At 47.6% G+C, this 26,055-nt stretch overlaps 1 protein-coding gene across 1 annotated transcript; it reads right to left on the bottom strand.

The window, feature by feature from the left end:
* Window positions 1–1,081: 1,081 nt before the first annotated feature.
* On the bottom strand, window positions 1,082–25,682 carry WTIP (WT1 interacting protein). Its single transcript, XM_052655231.1, has 8 exons — window positions 25,007–25,682; window positions 18,975–19,076; window positions 6,503–6,570; window positions 6,283–6,345; window positions 5,985–6,115; window positions 5,171–5,222; window positions 4,412–4,480; window positions 1,082–1,243 (listed from the first exon to the last, which is right to left on the bottom strand). The coding sequence occupies exons 1-8, from the start codon at window positions 25,680–25,682 to the stop codon at window positions 1,103–1,105; spliced, it is 1,302 nt and encodes a 433-aa protein (XP_052511191.1). The 3' UTR covers window positions 1,082–1,102.
* Between the last annotated feature and the right edge of the window lie 373 nt (window positions 25,683–26,055).

Here is a 26,055-nt window from a genome sequence, read left to right as displayed (position 1 = left end):
TGGACCAAGGTTTTAAAAGAAAACTATATTCTTTTAAAGAAAATGAAAATATTCTCAAAGGAAAAACTTAATTTAAGTCAACTCATATGCTTTTTGTCGTGGAGCCTAATACACAGTGCTTTCCTGCAACAAGTGGGCAGGGCGCCCCCTCGCGGTCTCTCTTGACCGAGACCTGTGACTGGAATTCTGAGTGAGAAGGCGTTATTTTAGCGAGGCTGAGGATGGGAGGGTTTGGGAAGGAGCCCAGGGCGAGATGACGGCTGTAAACACCCATCGGAATCCTGGTGACCAAAACCCGCAGTGACCAAAGGCCAAAGGCAGGGGTCCTTCACAGGCCCCATTCCCTGAGGGCGGTCATTCCTCACCCCCTCCAGTGACCCCACCCAAACAATGAACCCTTCCCACCCAACCAGCAGGCAAGGCGCTTAAGAGACAAATACGCGTGCCCTTCCCCAAATCCCCGCCTGCCAAGCCACACCCAGCCCCGGGGCGCTCTAGAAGGGGATCCCAGACCCCTCCGCTTCAAGGAAACTGGTTCCTGCCCCAAGGCCAGTCGGAGGATGGCGGCCGTTTATCCCGCACCCCTGCACGTGGTAATGGCCATCTTCAGCTACGCGACCCAGAGCCGGTCTGGGAGCCTCCCCGCCACGAGGCTACCGGGCACAGGGAGGGGGTCCCGAAAGGGAAAGCCGCTGGTGAGGGGAAGGGCGGGAAGCAGGCAGGGCCCGGAAGAAAAAGAGCGGCTTGAGGAGGCACAGACGGTGAATAAATATTAATAGCTTCGCCGCGGGGCCGGCCCCTCGGACAGCAGCTCGGTGGCTGGTGGGGATAAGGGTGGGGTGGGAGCCCGCCGCCGCGCCCACCCTGACACAAAGCTCTGGCACTGACCTGGGTCGCGCGTCACCAGCGCACACGCAAAAATGCGCCTACGCAGAAAAACACGCGCGAACGCAGAAAAACACGCGCGAACGCAGAAAACACGCGCCTGCGCAGAAAAACATGCGCGCTTCAACGCAAAACCACGCACGCATGGGCACGCACGCAAAACCGCAGGCTCGTGCAAGCACAAACACAACCCCAGGGTCGGGCTCTCAGCCCCGGCTCAGAGCTCGGTGACATGCACAGCAGGTGAGGGAAGCGGCCCAGGCCGGAGGCGCCGCAGGTGGCATCGGCGACACAGGAGGTGGCCCTCCAGGGGGTAGCAGCGGCGTCCATCCTCCCCGCTGAGCTGCAGCCCGCAGTCCTAGGGAAGAACACAGCCCCGGCTCCAGGGTAAGCAAGGGAGAGGTGCATCTGCGATCTGTAGGACCCTGCCCACCCTCCAGAGGACTTTGGCCTTTACTCTTTTGGGAGAGAGGCGGTCAGGAGCCCAGTGTTGGGACACCCCGACTTGGAGAACCTCCTGCACATCCAGAGGAGCCAGCCGGGAGGGAGGGAGACGCTAGCCTAGAGTCTGGGAGTCAGGGCTGGGCAGTAAATGCGGGCATCAGCATAAAGATGTGACCCTTCTTACAAAGCCACAGGAGTTTCCCACAGGGAGTGCAGATAACTAGGAAAGGGAAGAGAACAGCTGAGCAGCTCCAACTTTAAGAGAGGAAAGAAGAGGACCAGTGCCCAGATTTCAGGGGAAAATAGAAGAGGCAAACCAAAAACAGCCTGTCCTAAGGGCACAGTGAAGAGGGCGACTAGGAGAGGGGAAGAGCCTAGGACAGTTACTCCAAGCTTAGGGCAGGGACAACTGAGAATCGTCTCCTGGATCCCCACATGGGGGTCATTGGTGACCTTGGGAAACGGGGAAGGTCAAATGGCTGACTTGAGTGGCCTTAAGAGATAATGGAACAGAACTGAAAACATCAAGTAAACAAGGAGTTTTGTTTTATGTCCTTTATCTTACCATTTTACCACTGCAGGATATATTATGGGCTAATTTTCTCTGTTTAACAAGCTACGTGATTCATGTGTAAATAAATAACAGACAGGAAATGTGAAGGGCAGACACGGAAAATAGTGTGCTGTGAGCTACAGTGAGGCACCAGGTGAACAACTTTTTCCTTCCTTTTGTCCCCTACCCCAAGGAGGCCCCTTTGGTCACACTCACTGCACTCAGGCCTCCAGCCTGTCAGGTTTGACACTTGTTACCCAAAGGCCCTGAGACTAATACCTGCCCCACCCTCCACAGATTACAAAGCTGGACTGCTGCCATGGAGCCTCATGTCCCAAACAGCTCAGATCCCAGATGTCCTCCGTGTCCTGTCTGGCCACAGCCCCCTGACTGGGCCTGCTACTAACCACCACACACCAGAGAGAGGGGACAAGAAGGGGGCCTGGAGACCCCAGTTCCCATCCAGGGGTCTCCGCAGAGGGACAGCAGCACCACATCTCCCAGCCCTGAGGCATTGGCTGTGATCTGCCCACAGCTTAACCTGCTCCTGGACTCTGAGTATCAGGCTTCCCCTAAGGACTGTCCTTAGTGATCCCAAGGGTACCCAGCAAGTCCCCAGACAGCAGAGCAGGATGCCCTCCTACTGCTGCTAGAGGATCGGGGGCCCTCCGCAGGCCATGCCTGCTCCCAGTCCACCTTCCTTGATCCTCCCAACAGGATTCCTACTCCCTTTGGGCCACTTGGTCCCACCAACACAACCTGGTTCCAAATGGACCCTAGATTCCTACAGAAGATTTCTCACTGACACACCTGCTCTTCCCTGGGACTCTGAAACCCAACACTTCGATTTTCTCCTACCTCTCTGGTCAGATCAGGTCACTCATTCTAGGCCTGCTGTGTGGCTGTGTGCATCCCTGGAATGTTGGGAGCTCCCTGGGCTATCCTGAGCCCCAACTCCTTCCTCTACAGTTCTCCCTGGAAGACCATTTATTCCCCTGGCTTCAATAGCCATGTACCTGACCATGATGGGACTGATGGGACTCTTGCTTCTGGCCCTGACAGTAGCAAAGACCGGAATTCCCATTCTGCCTTTAACAATGAAAAAGGCTGGGCAAAAAAACAATGATTCTCAGACTCAGAACACCAAGCAAGGCAGGCCAGTGATGGAAGGGAAACTAATACAGCAAGCCCCACAACTGCCCCAAGTTACTGTACTACTTGGAAAGATTTTCCAGAGTACTCAAAGAGAGCCTACTGGCCTTCTTTAATTGAGAATTTGGGGAGGTGAATGCAACTAGAAACCACAGGACAGAGTATCAGAGAGGAAAGAGCTATATATGCCAATGACTCCCAAACTCCTATCCTGTACCAGAGTCTTCATACTCCAGCACATCTGCCTGCTTCCTGGATATCTCCGTTCAGATGTCTCTAGCTACCAAAAGTGAGAACATCTTATGCCTTCTTCTCACCTTCACTCATTCTCCTGGGGTCCTCACTCTCACCTTCCAACCCCCAAATTCCCACATCCAGTCACTGACCAAATCCAGTCCCTTGTACTATCTAACCAACACTCAATCTACTTCCCAGAACCCAGGGTCACAACCTTCACTCCACCAGCGTCCTCAGGGAACCCCAGGCTCCTTCCCCCTCCTTCTCCATTCATTCTCTGCATGGCAAGGTGAGTGCCCTTCCTAAAATCCCAATGACATCATGTCATCCCTTTTCGATCCTTCTCTACTGTCCTCAGGATAACTGCAGGCTCCTCAGGCCTTTCATCATCCTGCCAACTTCTCCAGTGACACAAAACAACACACCTTCACACTTAGCAATTCTGCTTCCATTCCCTGGAAATGCCCTTCTCCCTGCCTCCTTGGCTAGCTCTGACTCGTCTTTCAAATCTTAGCTTGAGTGTCACCTCCCCCAGAAAGTCTTCCTTGATTTTCCAAGGCATCCTAGGTGCTCTATTAAATACTGCCTGAGTACTTGTCTCTCTGGCGGGTACAGACTGTCTTTATTCTCTACATCCACAACACCCTGATGCTGTACATCCTGTGGAAATAATTTGACTGAGAATTGAGCTGAGAGAAACTATATCCTGGGCGGGGTTGGGGGGGTGGGAGGGGGTGGGCACGGTGCAGAGGGAGAAAGCTCACTAAGGGGAGGATAGGCATATGAGGTCGCTTGCTTAGAGAATCCCAGGGACAGGGGAGCCTGGTGGGCTTCCGTCTATGGGGTCGCACAGAGTTGGACACGACTGAAGCGACTTAGCAGCAGCAGCAGCAGGCATCATGGAGTAGAACCATAAAAGAGGAAGTGGGGGATTTCCCTGGTGGTCCAGTGGCTAAGACTCTGGTCCCAATGCAGGGGCCCTGACCCTTGTTCAGGGAACTAGACATTGCCGCAGCTAAGACCCAGTGCAGCCAAAGAAATATTAAAAAGATGTAGGCCCGTAGAACACCTAGGGAGGACAAGGTCTATATAGGAGGGGGGCTGCCCCAGCCACCAGCCCTCTGGGGGACCCGGGCTCACCTCGCAGTGGTAGCACTCCACGTGGTAATCTCTGTCCATGGACACCACACGGATGGTTGTCTCACAGCCCTGGAAGAAGAAACAGGGTGTGAGGCGAACTGTGTGGTGGGCACACACCTACACATGCTCCTGTCACGGGGGCTGTGCGTTCACACCCGTGTGAGCACTGACACGGGTGCTTCCATGGGGCCGGAACAGGCATCGGTGGGCGCACACAGACGGCTGTGCGTGTGCCGTAGGCCTCCTCCCACACCTGCAGCTGACAGCATACACGCTTGCTGATGAGACACCGCATGAGCATCAGTTCTTTGGAGTCAGGAAAGACCACTCCCAGTCCTGCTTCCCCAGACACAGTAAGCTGGGACAGAGCCAACACATGAGGAAAACCCAGTGCCGAGAGCTGCACCCACAAAGGTTGTTTCCTGCACAGACTGCACCCTTCTCTTCATCTGCTCCGCCCACCATCTCAGCTGTGAGCTCACGGATTTGGGGGACAGTCCTGATATGGATGGCCAATGGAGTTGAGGGGGCGGGGGGGCAGGTGAGAAGCTGGGGCCACCATGTCCCTCTGACTCATACAGGAACACTTGCACCCTGTGCGCCCTGGGTGGTCCCCCTCCTATACACATCCTTCTGCCCAGAGGGCGATGGGGCAGGAGCACCTGCTTGTCCCTCCCACCGGGGCCCAAGACCTGGGGCCCACCCAGGCAGGACCAGCAGGGCCAGGCACCTGATCATCTCCAGGTGAGTGGTTCCTACCTGTGCAGGGAGGATAGGACGGGCACAGGAGGCACATTTTGGTGCAAAAACCCTGGAGGAATAAAGGAAACCAGAAGTGACCAGCTGAATGACTAGAGGTCAAGGGCACGAGGACAGGTCCACCCACAATAGCCCATGATGTGGCCCAAACAACAAGCCCTCTCTCCTTGTGTGGACAGAGTGAGGTAGGAGCATTCTCTGCCATGCTTTCTCAGCACTGGCCTTTTCTGTGGCTCCCCAATTCACCTCCACCCCATCACCTCCTCCAGACAGCTTCTGCCCTGGCCTCTCCCTCATGCTTCCTGAGTTTTTGCCCCCTAATGTCCAGGTTTGGGTCTCTCCTAGCTGAGATCCTGCAAAGCCTGGCTCCACACCGAGTACCAGGAACCAATGCCTAGCACCACCCCCATGCAAGGCAGCAGCACAGGACCAGAGGTCTGAGAGCAGAGCCTGGAGCCACAGCAAGGAAGAATGGACTGCCTAGTCACATGGGTACCAGACAGGCAGGAAAAGACTCTGCAGAGACCCCAAGTTCCCATTCCAGGCAGCAAAGTCCTGACCTGGTCATTGGAGCAGAGAGACATGAGGTGGGGCATCTGAGAAGGGGCTGTAAGCAAAGGCAAGGGGAGGAGAGGACCGAGACATATGGCTCCAGGCAGAGACCCGTGCCTCACCTCAACCACTGAGCACACAGTGGAGGCAGGAAGTGAACAGGCCAAGAATGAAGAACACAGACAGGCAGGCTGGAAAAATGCTCCCAGAGGAGGCAGAGGAACCACGGGAGTCACACTGCTCCACAGCACCAGCTACTCACGTGTGATAATCTCTGACACAGTAGATGTTGTTCTCCACGTCCACAGTGAAGGGCACCCCATCCAGGCACTCATTGCATACCGAGCATCGGAAGCAGCCTGGGTGGTAGGACTTCCCAAGGGCCTGCAGGATCTGGGGGCAGGAGGCACTGAAGGGTCAGTGCAGGTGGAAGGCTCAGCACAGCCCCCAGAAGACACGCTGGCTCTGAGCCCCTGGCAGGTCTCCAACAGGTGAAAGGGTGGGGTCCTCAGACTCCACGCATGTCAGAGGGGCTCCAGGAGCCTGGGGGAGGTTCTCACCATCTCCATGATGAGGTGTCCACACACGCTACACTTGTCAGCCGTTTGCTGGAACCCGGAGTACTGGGAGGGGGACACAGGATCCAGGATGTTATATGACAAAGGGGCACTCACTGCCCAGCCAGCATCTGCTTCCTGGCCTCAGGTCTCCATGAGACTCAGGAGGGTCCCTGCCCCTGCTCCCACCCACAGCACCAGCCAGGGCACAGCTTTGACTCACCAGGAAGTCCTCCTGGCAGTACACTTTCTCACCCACGTTGTAGAATGCTTTCCCACGAAGTCGTCTCCCTGCAAGGATGAGGGTAGAGAAGGAGGTCCCTGGACCACTGGAACCAGGGATGATGCCTCTGCTGCCATTTCTCAGCACCCTCCTCCAACAGATGAGAAATGGATGCAGACAAATTTTTAAATTTCCCTCTAATGTTATGTTGTTATCATTACAGTAATTAATAGTTTTTAAAAATTAATATGTTGTTGACAAAACTGTCATAAGAAGTTGTCATAACAAATACATGAAGACCTGTTTATCAAATGTAAATTGAAGTTCTGGTAATTTTAAAAAACATTCGCTTTAAGTTCAGTTGAATTCAAGAGCAGACGTCACAGAATGAATTTCGTAATCTAAAAACATTAGAAGTACAACTCTCACCAGGTAAAAGAGCCCAATATATTAAAAAAGGGTATCCTTTATTGCAAGGGTGCCAGATAGTTCAACATTCACAAATCAGTCAGTGTGATACATCATATTAACAAAATAAAGGATAAAAATCCTGTGATCATCTCAATAGATACAGAAAAAGCATCTGATGGAATTTAAGATCCTTTCATAACAAGAACTCCCAATAAAATGGGTAGAGAGGGAACATACCTCAACATAATAAAGGACATATATAAGAAGCCCATGCTAATGCCATATACAATGGTGAAAAGTAAAAAGTTTTTTCTCTAGGATCAAAAACAAGACAGGGATGTCCACTTTTACCACTTTAATTCAACACATTATTGGAAGTCCTAGCCCGGGCAATTAGGCAAGAAAAAGAAAGAAAAGGCATCTAAATTGGAAAGGACAAAGTAAAACTATCACTATTTGCAGATGAAATATACAAAAAATCCTAAAGACTCCATCAAAAACTGTTAGAATAAATGAATTCAGTAAAGTTGCAGAATACCAAATCAATACATAACAATGTGTTGTTTGTGTTACTTTAACTAATAATGAACTATCAGGAAGAGAAGAGAACAGTCCACTTACAATTGTATCAAAAAGAACAAAATATCTAGGAATAAACTTAACCAAGGAGGTAAAAGACCTGTATATTGAAAACTATAAGATATTAATAAAAGAAACTGCTGCTAAGTCACTTCAGTCGTGTCCAATTCTGTGTGACCCCACAGACGGCAGTCCACCAGGCTCCCCCGTCCCTGGGATTCTCCAAGCAAGAACACTGGAGTGGGTTGCCATTTCCTTCTCCAGTGCATGAAGATGAAAAGTGAAAGTGAAGTCGCTCAGTCGTGTCTGACTCTTTGTGACCCCATGGACTGCAGCCTACCAGGCTCCTCCGTCCATGGGATTTTCCAGGCAAGAGTCCTGGAGTGGGTTGCCATTGCCTTCTCCAAGAGAAACTGAAGAAGACACAAACAAATGGAAAGATAGTCTATGCTCATGGACTGCAAGATCAGTATTATTAAAATGTCCATACTACCCAGAGCAATCTATCAATTCAATGCAATCCCTATCAAAATTCCAATGGTATTTTCCACAGAAATAGAACAAATAATCCTAAACTTACATGGAAACAGAAAAGATCCCAAATAGCCAAAGCAACCTTGAAAAAAAAGAACAGAGCTAGAGGTATCATGCTCCCTGATTTCAAACCGTATTACAAAGCTACAGTAATTAAAAAGTATGCTACTGGCATAAAACGGACACAGTGATCAATGAATCAGAATAGCAAGCCCAGAAATAAACACACATATATATAGCTGATCAATTTACAACAAAGGACCTCACATCCATTAGAATGGCTATTATCAATAAGGCAAGAAATAACACGTGTTGGTTAATATATAGAAAAAAGGGAACTCTTATACACTGTTGGTGGGAATGTAATGTAAATTGGTACAACCACTGTGGAAAACAATATGGAGGTTCCTCAAAAAATTAAAAATAGAACTAACATATGATCCAGCAATTCCCCTTCTGGGAATTTATCTAAAGAAAATGAAAACTAATTCAAAAAGATATCTGCATTTCTATGTTCACTATAGCATTATTTACAATAACTAAGATACTGAACACAATCTAAGCATCCACTGATGGATGCAACGGATAAAGAAATTGTCACACACACACACAACAGAATATTAATATTCAGCCATGACAAAGGATGAAAATGAAATTTTGTCATTTGCAACAACATGGATGCACCTGGAAGGTATTATATACTAAGTGAAATTAAGTCAGACAAAGAAACACAAATACACCACGACCTCTCTTATACAGGGAATCTTTAACACACACACAGACACACATACACACACACACACACACACACACACACACGAACATAGATACAGAGAAAAGTCTGGCTGTTCCAAGATGCAGGGGGTTGGGGATGAGAAAAATGAGTGATGTGGTATTTTTTTAGTTTAAATAAATTGAAAAAAAAAAAAAAAAAAAACTTTAAAAGAAAAAGGCACACTTGTCAAATCCAAACCACACCCCCAGCAGACCTGCCAGCAGCTATGAGAGGCTTTCTCATTAGTCAGGAGATGACAGCCCCTAACCAGGAACAAGAGGGAACTTCCTCCACTTGATGAAGCACATCGAGGAAAGCCCCATAGCTAACATCAGACGTTAACAGTTAATTTTTTTTCACTTTTACCCTTAGGGTTCAGCAGTACACTAGAAGTGCTAGACAGTGGGCTCTCCTTTTTGAATTTCAACTCGGGAGTTACAGGGAACTATAACTCCGGAACCATAACTCTGGAGTTACAGTTACATTCGAACTCCTCTATGGTGTAGGGGAGCGGTTAGGGATTTTCTTCTTTGTTTTTGCATTAGGATGCTCTGATCTGCCTTTTCTGACAGGGACATAAAGTGCTAGATGCTCCTGTTAACTTTCAGCAAATGGGATGGGGGAAATATAGCAGTTCTTGGTAAATTCCTTTATAATAATGGTTTGATTTTGTATTTCAAGAGAAGCTTTTTTCCCAATGTATGCTTTTTCCTTTTTGCCCATTATCCTTATCATTTGCTATAGATGGCTTACTTTGCATTCCTGCTGACGATGCTGCAAGTCTGTTTCATCTAGTGAACTGAAAATTATTGCTTAAAAAAAGTCTTTAAACACAGATGACAATTTTATTATATAGAAAATCATAAGAAATATACAAAAAAAAAACTACTAAAACTAATCAGTGTGTTTAGCCAAGCTGTAGTAAAGGTGGTCAGTATATGAAAACCAAAAATATTTTTATAATCTAGCAGCAAGTGATTGGAAAATAAACTTACAATTTTAAAAATACATTTATAATACCACCTGAAGAAAAACCATAAAATACTAAGGAATAAGTTTAATGGAAGATGTGTCTGATTTGACTCAGTAAAACCAAAGTTTGCTGGAAAAAACTGTAAAAGAGCTAATAAATAGATATACCACTGTTGCAAGACAGTTCTCCACTGGACCGATTCCATTCTTAACACATCTTTCAAACACAGGGCTGGTAGCTTTCACTCTGGATTATCTTTCCAAGGATATCTGTGGAGCAAACTGCTTAGGAGACAGAGACAGCATCTCCCTCTGAAGCAGAGGGCAAGTCTGTTTGCTGTTCAATCTAATAAAGATAATGGGCTTCTCTGGGAGAAGAATCTAGCAGGTTTGCTGGCAGCCCATTATAAAATCCTGGGGTTCCCTAAGCTCAGGGTTCCTCAGCCATGACATACAGACCCAATGCACAGGCAGCGCACACCTGGTACCCACATCACCACTGTGGGACTAAGGAGGGCACACAGAACCAGTGCAAACGTGAAGCTCACACTGCTTGCAGCACTGTGAGTATCTCCCCCGGAGGGTCGTGTCTTCAGCCAGCACCCATGAAACACTGGCAGGCTAACTTGTCAGCTTGCACATGGGGAAAAATCTCAGATCCTGCATAGTTCCTGACAACCATCTTCATGCTTCAAATGTTCTCATACTGATTCTGCCCCATTTGATCTGTACATTCAGTGCCACCCAATCAAGTTCTCAGCACTCTTTCTTTTGTGTAAATTGATGTTCCAATGTTTTAATTTATATAGAAATACAGAGAACCTAGAATAGCCAAAATAATCTTGAAAAAGATCAACAAAACAAGAAGACTAACTATTTTAAGATTTACAGAAGTCAAGACAGTGTAATATTCTGGTAAGGAGAGACAAAAAGATCAGTGGAACAGAATGGAGTCCAAAAATAGACCCATAAATATTTCAAGAAACATGCAAGCGGGAAAGCTAAAGTCCTTCCAGCACATGGTGCTGAAACAACCAGACAGTCATATGAAAAAAAAAAAAGACTCAATTTCTTACCTCATACCATACAGAAGATGAAATAGTCATCAACCTAAACATAAAAATGAGAGACCTAAAACTTCTAGAAAAAAACAAAGGAGACTATCTTCATGACTTAAAGGGAGACAGAAAAATTTAAGTCACAAAAATAATAACCATAAAACAAACAAACAAAAAAACCTGAAGAAAATATTCACAAAACATCTAAAAAGAAATTTTACCATATATATTCCTAGAACTAAACAATAAAAGACAACTCCCAATTTAAAAACTGAGCAAAAGAGGAACTTCCCTGGCAGTCCAGTGGTTGAGACTTCAAACTTCTAGTGAAGGGGTTGTAGGTTCAATCCCTGGGTGGGAAACTAAGATCCTATATGGTACATGGCAAGGCCAAAGAATTTTTAAAAACAAAAAGGGAGTAAAAACAAAATTAAAAATTATTAAAAAAAAAAAAACACAACAGGGCAAAAGACTTTGAATAGACGTCACAAAAGAAGAAAAAAATGGCCAAGAAACAAAGGAAAAAAAAATGCTTAAACCTCACTAGTTCTCAGGGAAATACATATTAAAACCACAGTGAGCTACCACTTCACACTCATTAGAACAGCTAAAATTAAACAGACTGAAATACCAGCTGTTGGCTAATATGTAGAATGACCCAACTCTCTTACATTTCAAGTAGGAGTTTAAAATGATACAGCCCCTTTGGAAAATAGTTTGGCAGTCTCTTATGAAATTAAACATACACTTAGCCTATGACCCAGAAATTCCATTCCCTGGAATTTACCCAAGAGAAATGAAAACATTTGTCCACAGATGACCTGTACTAGAATGTTCATAGCACAACCTAGTATCTACCAACAGTTAAATGAAAAAACAAAGTGTGGTATATATTCATACAACAGAATCTTAGTGATACAAAGGAGGGAACTACTGATATATGTAACAACATGCATTTAAAACAAAAATGTTTAGCAAAAAAAGGGGGGGAACCACTATAAAAAAAAGAAAATAGTACCTATTAACTGCATTTAAATGAAGTTCTAGAACAGTCAAAACTAATGTATGGTGGTAGAAATTAGAACACTGGTTGAAAGGATGTGATGGGGGAATCATATGGAGATCAACTGGAGAAAAGGGAAGACAGAAGTTTCTTGTGGTTTTTTTTCCTGTATCTTTGTTAGGGGTGTAAGTTGTATAAATGTACATATTTATGCAAAATCTTTGAACTATATACTTAAGATCTGTTTGCTAAGCAATATATAAATTGTACTCAATTAAAAATGAAAACAAAGATAAACCGAGTCTATCTTATGCCAGAGTAAAGCAGTGTTCAAAGAACAAAGTGGGTACCTGTCAAAATGGCATAGGAGCCAGCAGGAAGGGACTTCTCTGGCCAAATTTGAGACAATTTGTGCATCAAAAGAATTATGATGGTACTGCAATACATTAAGCTAAGCTAAGCTAAGTCACTTCAGAAGTGTCCGACTCCGTGCAATCCCATGGACGGCAGCCCACCAGGCTCCCCTGTCCCTGGGATTCTCCAGGCAAGAACACTGGAGTGGGTTGCCATTTCCTTCTCCACTGCAATACATTACATGAATACAAATCCATAAGTAATAAGAATTCTCAGAAAATATATATTTGCCCCTGCTCATACATTTTCAAACACTCCTTAAGTTTTCTGGAAAACATGTTACAGTTTAGAACTATATCAACTTTATTGGAGAATTATTCCGTTATAAAATTTGTCCTATTGGTAAGTGGGAAAAAAAAATTCCCTAGGAGAATGCACCTTCAACAGACACCTCAATGAATTCCCACAGACAGACTTCCACAGTCACAAACTAGAAAACCCTGGTGGTCCAGTGTTTAAAATTGCTCTTTTACTACTTAGGGCCCAAGTTCAATCCCTGGCTGGGGTACTAAGATCCCAAAAGTCGAGAGATGCAGCCAAAAAATAAGAAAATAATGAAGCAAGAATAGATGAGGAAAAGAATTTATAACACATATAACCAACAAAAAAACTTTTATCCAAGATGCATAAAGAACTCCCAGAAATCATTAAGAAAAAGTCAAACAACCCAATTAAAAAATGGGCAAAAAGGGGCTTCCTTGGTTGCTCAGTGGTAAAGAATCCACCTCCCAATGCAGGAGACATGAGTTTGACCCCTGGTCCAGGAAAATCCAACACAACATGGAGCAACTGAGCCTGGGCACCACAGCTACTGAACCCGTGCTCTATAGCCCCAGAGCCGCAACTACTGAACCCAAGTGTCCTAGAACCTGTGCTCCGCAACAAGAGAAGCCACTGCAATGAGAAGCCCACGCAGCACAACGAGAAGCAGCCTGCACTTGCCACAACTGGAGAAAGCCCACGCAGCAATGAAACACCAGTACAGGCAAAAATTAATTCTTTATAAAATGGGTAAAAGACTTAACAGGTATTTTACACAGAAAGGCATTCAAATGACTACCAAATACATGAAAAAGTGTATGAGTCATCAGTATTCATCAGAGAAATTCAAAGTAAAATCACATTAACGTATCACTGCAGTATGGCAGAAACCAACACAACTTTGAAAAGCAATCATCCTCCAAGTAAAAAATTAATTAAAAAAGAGAAAGATATCACTCTATCTCTACCAGAAGGGCTAAAAAGACAATGCCAAGTGTTTGCAGGAATAAGGAAAAACTGGAATTCTCATACACTGTCAATGGGATTATAAACTGGTCTGTCTCCTGTGGTAACCACCCGCACATACTAAAGCTACACACAGCTGACAAGTTCGCTGATCTAGACTCCCAGTTCTGGAAGACAGATCTGAAGAAATCAAACAATGCAGCAAAGGGAAAGGAGACAAGGACAACATGAAGGAGTGGCTAAGGGAAAAGCAGCATAGAATGACAAGGACTGATATTTCTAATTTGAATTTTATAAGTGAATAATAGAAACAATGGAAAAGAAGGAAATTTTTGAAAATAAAATAGCTAAGATTGTTCTCATATTGACAGTTTTCAGATTCAGGAGTCAAAATGAATCCCAGACAAATAAAACTCATACCTACACCCATCAAGCTATAAAAGAACACTTTAAATTATCTGTACTTTTTTCCTAATTGATATGTGAAATATTTTAAATACTCTGGAAAATGATCCTTGGAAGTTATGATTGTGGTTTGTTTTCCCACATGCTTCACAGTCAGTCTCTTTTTAACAAATCCAGTTTTTTAACTCTAATGTAGCCAATTTTGTCAATCCCTTTTCTTCTTAAGTTTGGTGATTTTTGTGAGTGGGAAAAAAAAAAAAACTTTCTCAACCAAAATACAGAGGTAATTTTCTATATTTATTTATAAAATTATCATGTTTTTCTTTACACATATTGGTATTTGATCCACTTGGATTTAATTTCATTATTTTATATGGATAACCACTTTTCCCAGAACCATCTGCAATGCCATCTCTATCATCAGTTAAGTTTTCACACAGACATGGGTCTGTTTCTAAACTCTCCACTCTGTTCCAGTGGTCTATTGGTCTATCCTTGCCCCAGGACCAGATGAAATTACTAATACAACTATACAGTATATATTGACACCTGGTAGCAGAAACTTGCCCAACTTACTCTTTGTCAAGATCATCTTGACTATTCTTAGCCTTTTGCTCTTGTATTTAAATTACAGAATTAGCCTGGCAAATTCATGAAAACCTGCTTAAGTGGAATTACAATGCATTATAGATCAATTTAAAAAAACGGGCATTGAATATACCCATGTTCAATAGTACATGAATATGGATATATTCATAAATATTTACATGAATATGGTATATTTATTTTTCTTAGTGCAATGACTAGGACTTTCAGTACAATGCTGAACAGAAGATATGGTTGCAGGCTTTGTCCTTTCCTCTTTTAAAGGTCCATTTTTCTTATATTTCACTACTGAGTATGATGTTGGCATAGATTTTTAGTAACCAACTCTCACCAGGTTGAGAAAGCTCCTTTTTATTTCTAACTTGCTAAAATCTGAATGTCAGGAATTTCCCTGGTGATCCAGTGGTTAAGAATCTGCCTTGCAACACAGGGGACATGGGTTCAATCTCTGATAGGGGAACTAAGATCTTACACGCCACAGAGCAGCTAAGCCCTCGAACCACAACGAGATAATCCATGCACTGCCAACGAAAGATCCTGCCTGCTGCAACTGAAACCTAATACAGTCAAAATAAAACAAATATACAAACTTTTTAAAAAAACTGAACGTCAGAATCCACCTGCCAATGCAGGAGACATGGGTTCTACCCGATACAGGAAGACCCCACATGCCAAGAAGCAATTAAGCCTGTGTGCCACAACTATTAAGCCTGTGCTCTAGAGCCCAGGAGCCATGACTACTGAAGTCCATGTGCCCTAGGGCCTGTGCTCCACAGTAACAGGAGCATCCACAATGAGAAGCCCAGGCTGCAACTAGACAGTAGCCCCCACTTGCCGCAACGAGAGCAACCACGCAGCAATGAAACCCAGCACAGCCAAAACTAAATAAACAAAAATTATTTTTAAAAATGTGAATTTCAGATTTTACTGACCTCTTGTTCTACTCCTATTGAGACGATTATAAAGTTTTTCTTCTTTGTTAATGAGGTGAATTACATTAATGAGTTTTCTACTGTATACTGTATAAGAATACTCAAGTATTCTTCAGATAAGCTCAACTTGGTCATAATATATTATCTTGATTCATACACTGCTGAATTTAATTCAAGAGGGGAAAAAAAGGAGTAAATAAAATAAATAGTACAAGAAAAAATTCCCAGAACTGAAGGGCAAGTCTCCAGTCTAATGGGACTTTGTGTGTGTGCCCAACACAACCAATGGCACAAAGCCTACACCAAACATAAATAAAGTATCCTAAGCTCAGTTGCTGCACTGCACAATTTCAAGAGCACCATTCCTGCTGCATCTACGTAAATGGCACTCCCTGGAACTGTGCAGTTCACGGCCCTTTCCAGGGGCTATCAGAGCCGGAGCAGTGACAGCCATCTTCCTGAGACTCTCAAAAGGAAAAACCAGGTCACACACACAAAAATAAGACTCAGAATGGCATCGAAATTTAGGAGCCATGGCTTCTGGAAGATCAATCTACAACTTACAAAATGCTTAATGAGGGACCTCCATGGTGGTCCAGTGGTGAAGACCCCACACTTCCACCACAGGGGGCCATGGACTCCACTCCTGGTGGAGGAATTAAGATCCCACATGTCATGTGGTGCAGCCAAAAGGAAAAACACACACACACACACACACACACACACACTAAACAAAATGCTTAGTGAAAATTATTTCCAATTTGGAAGACTATTCTCGGTCAACTATAAATTGTGAGGGTAGAATAAAGGCATTTTAGACACACCAGAATTCTGAAAATGTACCTCTCACATGCTCTTTTTTAGAGAACGAAAGCAAAACGCTGGACACTCTTTGGGTGGTTTCAGAGCTTCGAGTCTTCCCTACTTATCCAAGTTGTGTTCAGTATCCAGCCTTACCTCAGGCAGCTTGCTGTGTTTAAGGGAAACTTGAATTCACCCCCCTTATCCACGGGTGGGCCTGATTAGTATAAAGCTAAGTCTTCTTCCCTTATATTTTATATTGGTTCCGATACTCAGGCAAGTAAAGTCAATCAAATCACAGCACTCCCCCCAGCCACAGGGATTGGTTCAGGAATCCATGTGTGAGCTGATCTGGCCAATGACATGCAAGAAGACTGTTGCTAGGTGTTTTCTGGGAAAGAAGTGTCTCCACCCCAAAAACATGACCAGAAGAAATGCCCACTTTTTCTTCAGACCAGTGGTGTGGCAATGCGAGTCTCAAGCTGCCTCAGACGTTTCATAAGAGAAGTTGCCCTAAGGATAAAGCCAAGCACGAGGGAAACCCAGCCAAGCTTTTCTTAAGGCCTAAGCCTCTAGATCCTTCCCAGCCTAAAGCCAGTCCTATCTCTGGGCTCCCAGTTCACTGAGTTAAGAAATATTCTGAAGAGTTCAAGCCTCCTCAGAAGTTTTCCTGTTACCTGCAGCTGAAAGCTTTATGGAGACTGTAGATTCAATCCAAAGAGTATACATGGGAACGTGAAGGTACAGAATGAACAAGCCACAGGGGTTCAGAGGACTGCAGGCTCAGACTACAGGGACCCGGGACTCCCAAGAGGGGAACTCAGAAGAATGCCTGCTACTATGGAACATCTGGGGGTAGAGAGTGGGGAAAGACCTGAAGATAAAGGTCAAGACAATGCATGGAGAAAAAAAGTTTAAAGAAGAAAAAACTCCAGGAAAAGTAAGTGACTACAGAACAAAGGAGATCTAATCACAGTGGAATTCTTAGCTCTGCAATAAATAACATTTAAAAAGTCACATAATATAGTAATATAAACCTAGTTTATTGATTTAATCACAACTTATGATGACTATACTGAGAAGATGGAAGGAGAGAAGGGAGAACAGTCAGTATAAAAACAGCCCCTATTCTGAGGGCTTCCCTGGCGGCTCAGTGGTAAAGAATCCACCCGCCAATGCAGGAGACACAGGTTCGATCTCTGATCCAGAAAGATCCCACATGCCACAGAGCAACTAAGCCTGTGCTCTAGAGCCTGGGAGTTCCTACTACTGAAGCCCACAGGCCCCAGAGCTCAAGCTCCACAACAAGAGAAGTCATCGCAATGAGAAGTCTGCACACTGCAACTAGAGAAGCCCCTACTTGCCTCAACTAGAGATAAGCCCATGCAGCAGCAAAGACCCAGCACAGCCAAAAAAAAAGAAATACATGAATTATAAAAAAGAATCAATTCCTCAGTTACCACAGCAAACTCAAGTAAACCATGGTTAAAAAGCTCAAGTAAATCATTTCTAAAACTGATACATCAAGAAACAGCAGTGTGCACTGTCAGAACCTGGAGGTGTCTACTAGAAGAAGTTGCTAAAAAATACCAAGTGAAAGACTCCAGGGGTAGGAAGATAAGTGCTTTTCTGCTATTGCAAAAATTGGTTCTCAGGACTATCTGACTTAATACTTGGCACATATTACACTTTTATACTATAAAATACTAAAATGTTTTGTGTAAATAAATAAAAGATGTCTGCATGGGGCAAAGTATGAAAGAACAATAAGAACATCAAGAATGTAGATTTATTAGGTTGGTTGGATTATAGTTACTTTTTATAACTTTTTTAAAGTTAACTGATGTTTATATTTTATACCATGTGTAAAATCGGGACAAAAAATAAGCTGCAGGGAAAAAAAATACTAGCCCCATATATAGGCAGGCAGAAGGCACATCACTGGCTCCACAAGCCCCACCCAGGCAGCCAGGAGACATTAGTACACTGCTCAGGACGAGGTTCCAAAGCCAAGGCTCAGGGACTTCCCTGGTGCTCCAGTGGTTAAGACTTCCCCTTACATCACAGGAGATGTGCGTTCGATCCCTGGTTGGGGAGCTAAGATCTCACAGGCATTGTGGTAAAAAAAAAAAAACCATAAAACAGAAGCAATATTGTAAAAAATTCAATAAAGGCTTTAAAAACTGTCCACATCAAAAAAAAAAAAAAAATCTTAGGACATCGCTGGCAGTCCAGTGGTTAAGAATTCACCTTCCAATGCAGAGGACTCAAGTTCGATCCCTGGTCTGGAAACTAAGATCCCACATGCCTCGGGGCAAGTAAGCCCATGTGCTGCAACTCCTGAGCCTGCTGCTCTGGAGCCCGCAAGCCGCAACCAGAGAAGCGCATGCCCCACATGCACCTCAACGAAGAGCCCACCCACCACAACGAAGACCCTACGTGCTACAACTAAGAACTGAAGCAGCCAAAAATAAACCGTTTTCTAAAAAAGACAAAAAACAAGGGTTAGAGGGGCAGCTTTTCCCAATGACCAGCAAAAGGCTCTTCCCTGGCCCCACATATCCCCACCCCCAGGGTCCAGCAGATCTCCCAGGCGCATAGGGCCCTCAAACAGACCAAGCCAGAAGGAAAGGCATCATGACTCAGCCTCCTCCACACTCCAGCCTAGGCCAGAGCTGGGTGATCCATCTGCCTGGAACTTAGGCACAAGAGGGTTCACAGTGCAAGAGGGCTGGAAACGGAGAATGTTACCTACCACAGGAGTTGCAGGTGAAGCAATCCGTATGATATAGGCTCCCCATCGCCTGGCACGCCTGCCTTGCTCCATATATGCCAAGCCCACACTTGATGCAAATGCCTATGGAAGAAAGAGGCAGGAGAGAGCAGCGGTTAGCGCCATGACTGTGGACTTGAACAGCTATGCATCTGACTCCCAGTGCTGCCCAGTCACGTGATCTTGGGCTAGGGGAATTCCAGAGTCCTCCGTGGCTCCAGTACTAATGGCTAACATGGGGATAGTAAGGGTACCATTAGGGCTTCCCTGGAGGCTCAGAGGGTAAAGAATCCGCCTGCAGTGCAGGAGACCCAACCAATCCCTGGGTCTGGAAGATCCCCTGGAGAAGGGAATGGCTACCCACTCCAGCATTCTTGCCTGGAAAATTCCATGGACAGAGGAACCTAGCAGGCTACAATCCATGGGTTCGCATAGAGTCAGACATGACTGAGCGACTAACACACACACACCCACACCCACACACACACACACACACACAAGGGTACCACTACTTAGGGTTTGCTGCTGTTGTCTGAGGATTCATAGAGTTTAGCAGCGCACCTGGCAAGTCAGAGCTAAGTGACACTGTCTGTGCCATCAAAATTACAAGGGCACATTTATGACTAGAAAGTTGTTCTAAGCCCCTTCATCTTGACCTGCTAACAGACTGGGGGAAATTCCTTTCTGCTGTCTATGAACCAAAAAGAATGAAGACCACACAGACACAAAGAGGGCAGAGCCCTGACCCTCCCAGCCACACCTCCCTCACTGAACGGTAATGTCAGTTTAATCTCTTGTTCAGTCCCCACATGGATACTGATGCCCCGCATAGTTTAGGTGCCAGAGATTCTGCAAGGCACCAAATTCCCACCCACAAGGAGACTGTGGAGGGAAACAGACAACAGGTAAGTCACAGCTCAGGTAGAAAAAAGTGCTATGGAGGAAAAGAAGGCTGATTAAGAGTATGTCTGGGGGCACCTCCCTGGCGGTCCAGTGGTTGGGACTTCGCCTTCCAGTGCAGGGGGCTGTGGATTCGATTCCTGGTTGGGGGAGCTAAGATCTCACATGCCTTGCGCCAAAAAAATGAAGCATAAACAAAAAATAAAACAGAAGCAACATTGTAACAATTTAATAAAGACTTTGAAAATGGTCCACATTAAAAAGAAAAAGAAAAAAAAAAAAAATACATATATATATATATATATCTAGGGACTTCCTTGGCTGTCCAGTGGTTAAGACTGCACTTCTTATGCAGGGGGCACAGGTTTGATCCTCAGCCGATGAACTAAGATCCCACATGTCTCACAGTGTGGCCAAAACAAACAGGAATACATCTGAGTGTGTGATTTTTAAAGTTTAAAGAGGGTGTCAGACAAGGCCCCAGTGATAAGGTGGTATCTGAGCCAAGATTTAAAGGAAAAAATGGAGGGAAGCTGCTCTGCAGGGAAAACTAGGTGGACTTGGGGACCACCCCAGTGTGGGGTGCTAAGCAGACAAGGGAGGGGTGGTAAAAAGAGGGCTGACCAGCAATGCCAGGGCAAAGGCCAGCATGAGCTTAAGGGACTCTCTGGCCAGCCCGCCTGGGGACCTGGACTGAAGGTGGCCAACCCAGACACCAGAGCTTCTCTCTCAGACTCACCCAAGGTCTCCCAGGCCACAAAGGGCCTAAGATGGGCCCCCTGGACCCTAAGTCCTCTGGCAGTTTCAGGACACACTCCCCTCACCCCTTCCCCCCTGCTTTCCATCACATCTCTCTGCTCAACATTTAGCATGGCTGAGCCTCTCCCACCTTTTTCTAATGAAAAAACCTCCATCAGCCACCCCATTCTCCCTCTCCCTTCAGTTAAGAAAGAAAGCTCAGTCCACACCCCATCATCTCCTAACGGTGAGCTCTATGGACTTCCTCTTCTGGTCTTGCCGGCAGGGGCCTTCCCCTCCTCTCGGGTCCCCAAGATATGACCTACACCTGCCTGGCTTTCTGGTTCTTCTCTCTTCCCAGCTCTATTGGGTAATCCCTTGCTCCATCCTGGACCTCCCATGCCTAAGTCTCCCCAGGAAAGGGCCAGTCAGTGCAGATGCTCTCAAACCAGGCAGGAATGTAAAAGTGGCTGATGAGGCCCCAGGTGAATGGAGGAGAGAGCCATGGCCGGGGGAGGTCACAGCCATTGGCTCCACTGACGGCTACCAGGTGGGAAGGCAAGGCCAGCCCTGCTACAGAGTCTGATTTTTCCAGAAAAACTAGAAATATGGATTTATATATGAAAACTTTCCATGGAGAAATAAATCATCAACTTTCATGTTGTGAGAATTTGGAAGCCAAACACACCATGTCTGCAGGTCTCCACACGCGGCTTTACCCCGTCTCCCCGAGGAAGTCCCATCTGCTCCCAACTGCTCACTTCTACCGAGGCTCCTGGCACTCTGCCCAGCCCAGATTCCTTTCCCGAGCTACCGATCCACTTCCCAGACCACTGCAGGCCCAGAACAGAGCTCTGGGTTCCTGCTCAGGAAACAGCACTTTTGTGTAGCCAGGTTTAGGGAAGTATCCAGATCTACCCTGTCTTTCTCACCTCCAACTCTGAATCCAGTTTCTGTGTTTCCCACTATAGACTTCATTCTCTCCCCTCGCTCCCACTGGTCTGATTCAGCATCATCAATTCTCATTCCACTTGCTGTTTCAACAGTCTCCTTACAGCATCCCATCCTGGCCCCCAATAATCCATCTCCAAAACTGCAGCCAGACTTATCTTTCTCAAGTGAAAATGACCCACCCTCACACCTTCATTCTTGTCCATCAACTCCATCAACTCTGAAAACCTGACCTTGTTTTTGTCTAAGTTACCAAAATATAGAGTGAAAAGGACAGAAGTCAGCTGCCCCTGGGAAGCAAAACACAAGGATGGGCAAGAGGGGAAATTATAACCTTATTATTATTTGCTTTTTGGTTTTGTTTTTTTTTTTATTAATATGAGCTTGCACCACTTTAATAAAAATACACTGAGGACAGAGACAGGCTGTTCAGGGACTAAAAGAGGGAGCTGACCAAGGCTTAGGGTGATAGGCGGTACCATGAAGAGGTTGAAGACCACGACTCTGTTGCCTCGTACAGCAACTGAAAAGGGGGCCACAGCACTGACTCGGAGCCAGGGTTCTGCAGAGCAGAGATTAGAGGAATCAGAGGTACTGGTGAGATGCAGGCTGCAGTCAGAACTGAAGACAGCTGAGCTGAGGCAGATCCAGGTGTGGAGCAAACCCAGGATTTACCCTCAGGCAAATCCTGAAGCTGCTAGCTGGCTCGTGACAGCAGAACCTGGTCAGAAGAGATGCTCACGAAATACAGAGAAGGGCCAAGAGGTGAGTGGGTTCTAGGGCCAAGAAAAAGGGATGGACAGAGAGGAAGAAACACACTGAGGGTGAGGTTTATCAGAGGTCACTTGAGCTATGCTACCTGCAGACTTCCTGTTATAAAATGTTACATTATTTTCATACAAGTGGACGTGTATGAAACTACCGCATTTATACCTCTAAAAGATGGAATAAAGGCAGTAAGATACTAGCAGTTCAAGTAAATAGCTGCTCATATTTTTAAAAATCAGGAAAATGTAACCTAGATCTGACTTCTCTTAAAAAAAAAAAAAAACAAAACTGAAGAGCAGGACTTCCCCAACAGTCTAGTAGTAAAGACTCGGTGCTTCCAATGCAGAGGGTGTGCGTTCAATCTTTGGTCAGGGAATTAAGATTCCCCCATGCCATGTGGTGCAAAAAAAAAAAAAGAAAAAAAACCCTAAAGATCTATATCATCAGTCACCTCCCACTCCCATGTGACAGCAGTTCCCCTTAGAAAGGACAACCCATTAGCCCCTTCACTTCTCCCACTACCTGCCCAGGCCTGGCCTCCTCAGTTTACAAAAACTCAGAAGTAATGTTCACTGCAGCACTGTTTCCAATAGCCAGGACCTGGAAGCTACCTAGACGTTCATCGACCGATGAATGGACAGACAACTGCGGTGCATATATACTATGGAATATTACTCAGTCATAAAAAGGAATGGATTTGAGCCAGTTCCAGTGATGGACCTAGAGGCTGTTATACAGAATGAAGTAAGTCAAAAGAGAAAAACAAGTATCATATATTAACGCATATACATGGAATCTAGAAAACTGGTACTGATGAACCTATTAGAAGGGCAGGAATAGAGACGCAGACACAGAGCACAGACCTATGGACCCAGCCAGGGAAGGAGAGGGTAGAACAAATTGAGAGAGTAGCACCAAAACATACACATTACTACATGTAGAGCAAATAGGTAATGGGAAGCTGCTGTATAACACCGGGAGCTCAACCTGGTGCTCTGTGACAACCTAGAGGGAGGTGAAGGTGTGGGGGCGGGAAGGAGGTTCAGGAGGAAGGGGGTGTGTATACCTATGGCTGACTCACACTGTTGTATGGCAAAAACCAACACAACACTGTAAAGCAATTATCCTCCAATTAAAAAGATATAATTAAGAAATTGAAAAGCTCAGTAGTACCTTCAGAGGCCCAGAGAACACATCCCTGCCCAGGCCCTGCAGTGAGTGAGGACAGGAAAAGGGGTAGCTTCTCCGGTGGAGAGTGCTGGAAACTTGTTCTCTTCAAAAGGCACTCAGCTTCTGCTCCTAGCACCTACCTGGTATGACAGACAACAGCTTCCTAAGTCACCACCCTGCTCCCAGGCCGTCTGACAGCAGCCACGGGACCTACCCGACCACAGATTCTTACCATGGTGCTCAAAGATGAACAGGTCCCCTCTCAAAGGCAGAACACCCCTGTGGCGTACACACTCCCTTGACCACCTAACCCCTCCTGGGCTGCAACCCTGGGAGCTTAACTGAACCGTCCACTTCCTTACTTGCACCCTTCTGCCCACATTCTTCCTTCTGGCTGGAATGCCCCTACTGACTAGTCGTCTACAACCTCCTTCTCTCTCAAGATCCAGTTCAGGCCAGTCCGGAGCTGCCAGCTGGAATGAATGCATGAAAGACAAACCCCAGGAGGGGCCTCATTCCCAGACACGATACCCACCACCCCCTCCAAAGCCAGGTGCCTGCTTATCAGTCTAGGAGGGACGGAAGCCCCTCCCCAAGCCTCCTCTCAGAACCTCAAGCCTAAGAGTCCCAAGACTTGTCCAAAGGATGGGATCAAAGGGCCAAGGTCAGACTGGGCAAAGCAGGCTGTCAGAGATTGATGATCTTTGCAAATGATGCGAAGTAGGGTTCCCTTGGGGAACATGCCATATACACAGCCCAGCCCAGTGTGACCAGCTCAGTTCCCTCCCACTCAGGGTGGGCTTCCCGTCCCTCGGCCTCTACCTCCAGCCGCTACCATTATCAAAGCCTCAGGTCAGGTGGGCCCCGGTGGCATCTGGCCGGCCGCCTCCCTCCCTGCCCTGTACCTCCCTGCCCTGTTCAGGGCCCCTACTGCTGAGGGAAGGAAGACACCGGGACCGCGGGGCCCTAAAACAGCTTGAGCTGATCACCAAGCACCGAATACGATGAGCTGAAGTCAAGTACCGAGAGTTAAGAAAAAATTATTCGAAAATAGCTTACTCTGCTTATTAACCTGACGTTTTCTCTCAGGAGCAACGCATCCCCTAATGATGCCAGAACTCCGGGCCGGAGACCCAGAGGCTAAGTCACTGTACTGCACAAGCCCCAGAACTGGTGGTTCACACACACACACACGCTAACCCACTGTCCTACACAAGCCCCAGAACTGATGGTTCACACATACATACACACACGCGCGCACACACACACACACACACACACACACACACAAACACACACAGTCTGCGGGAACAAACGTCGCCGGCTCCCAGCCCCTCGGGAGGGAGACGCGCCTTTCGCATCCCGGCCCACCTCGCGCTCTCCTCGACCGAGCCGGCCGCCTACCCGGAGGCCGTCCTCAACCCCCGACGAGGAGAGCGGAGGCCCCGGTGCCCAGGCGCGCGGGAGGCGCGGCCGAGCTCGCTCACCGAAGTAGTCCCGCGCCGTGCGCGCCTCCAGCGCCCGCTCCAGCTCTCGGGTCAGCGCCTCCAGCCGCCGCTCCGCCGCGCTCGGGCCGCCCTCCCGGCCCGGGGGCAGCTGGAGCGAAGGCAGAGCGAAAGGGGCCGGCCCGGCGGGCTCCGGGGAGCGAGCCGGCGCGGGGCAGGCGCCGGGCAGGAGCAGGTCCGGGTAGGCGCCAGCCGAGCCGCGGGAGCCGAGGCTGGACACGCTGGAGCGGGCGCTGCCCACCGACGGCGGCCCGGGGCCCGCGCGCGGGTCCGAGCGGCCCGAGCGCGGGCTGCCGTGGCGCTGGTCGTAGCCGAGACTGATGCCGCTGGAGCGGGCGCTGCCGCTGCCCCCGCCGCCGTCGGAGCCCGCCAGGCTGGCCCGTGGGCTGCCCGCCGGCTGCGCGCTGAGCTCTGGGGCCGCCGCGCGCCGCGGGCCTCGCTCCCCGCGGCTCAGTCCGTCCACCCCGGCCTCGGGGCCACCGCCGCCGCCGCCGCCCTGCCCCCTGCGGCCCAACGCCTGGGCCGTCTCGTCTGCCGGCCCGGGCCGCGGCCCCCGCCGACCCCGGCCCGGAGAGTCGCCGCCCGGCTCCAGCTCCCGCAGGGCCAGCCCGGCCAGGAGCAGAGCCGCTTCGTCCGCGGCCGCCCGGGAGCGCTGCATGGCCCGGCCCGCCGGCCCCGGCGCGTCACCTCCGCCTCCGCTTCCCGCCGCCGCTCCGGCCGCGCCGCCGCATCGTCCGCCCGAAGCCCGGAGCCCGCCCCGGGACCCCTGGGCGCGGGGTGGGGCGGGGCCGGCGCCGGGCCCGGGGTCGCTCCGCCGGCCACGCGCGGTCCGGGGGCCGCGGCGCTTCGCTCGGTGGCGCGCGCGGCGGAGGAATGTGCGCTCGGAGGCGCCGGGCCGCCTCCCCTCCTCCCCGCGGCCGTGCGGGGGGCGGAGGGACTCCTTTGTGGGGGCAGGAATGCGAGGAAGGAGACGGCGCTGCGGCCTCTGGAATGTGGGGGGAGTGGCGGCGGCGGAGCCGCGTTGTCCGCGC

The sequence above is a fragment of the Budorcas taxicolor genome, chromosome 18 (genome assembly GCF_023091745.1).
Source record: "Budorcas taxicolor isolate Tak-1 chromosome 18, Takin1.1, whole genome shotgun sequence".
NCBI classification, from domain to species: domain Eukaryota; kingdom Metazoa; phylum Chordata; class Mammalia; order Artiodactyla; family Bovidae; genus Budorcas; species Budorcas taxicolor.
The sequence above is the reverse complement of the archived record's forward strand: the minus strand, read 5'-3'. Positions and strand labels throughout refer to the sequence as shown.

Bases quoted from the DNA above. Each gene is read 5' to 3' on its own strand.
- WTIP (XM_052655231.1), bottom strand. From the start codon at position 25,682: ATGCAGCGCTCCCGGGCGGCCGCGGACGAAGCGGCTCTGCTCCTGGCC. The intron at 6,346-6,502 runs GTGAGTCAAAGC...TCCCCCTCCCAG, and splicing joins ACTGCCAGGAGGACTTCCTG to TACTCCGGGTTCCAGCAAAC. The intron at 5,223-5,984 runs GTGAGTAGCTGG...TTATTCCTCCAG, and splicing joins TGTGTCAGAGATTATCACAC to GGTTTTTGCACCAAAATGTG.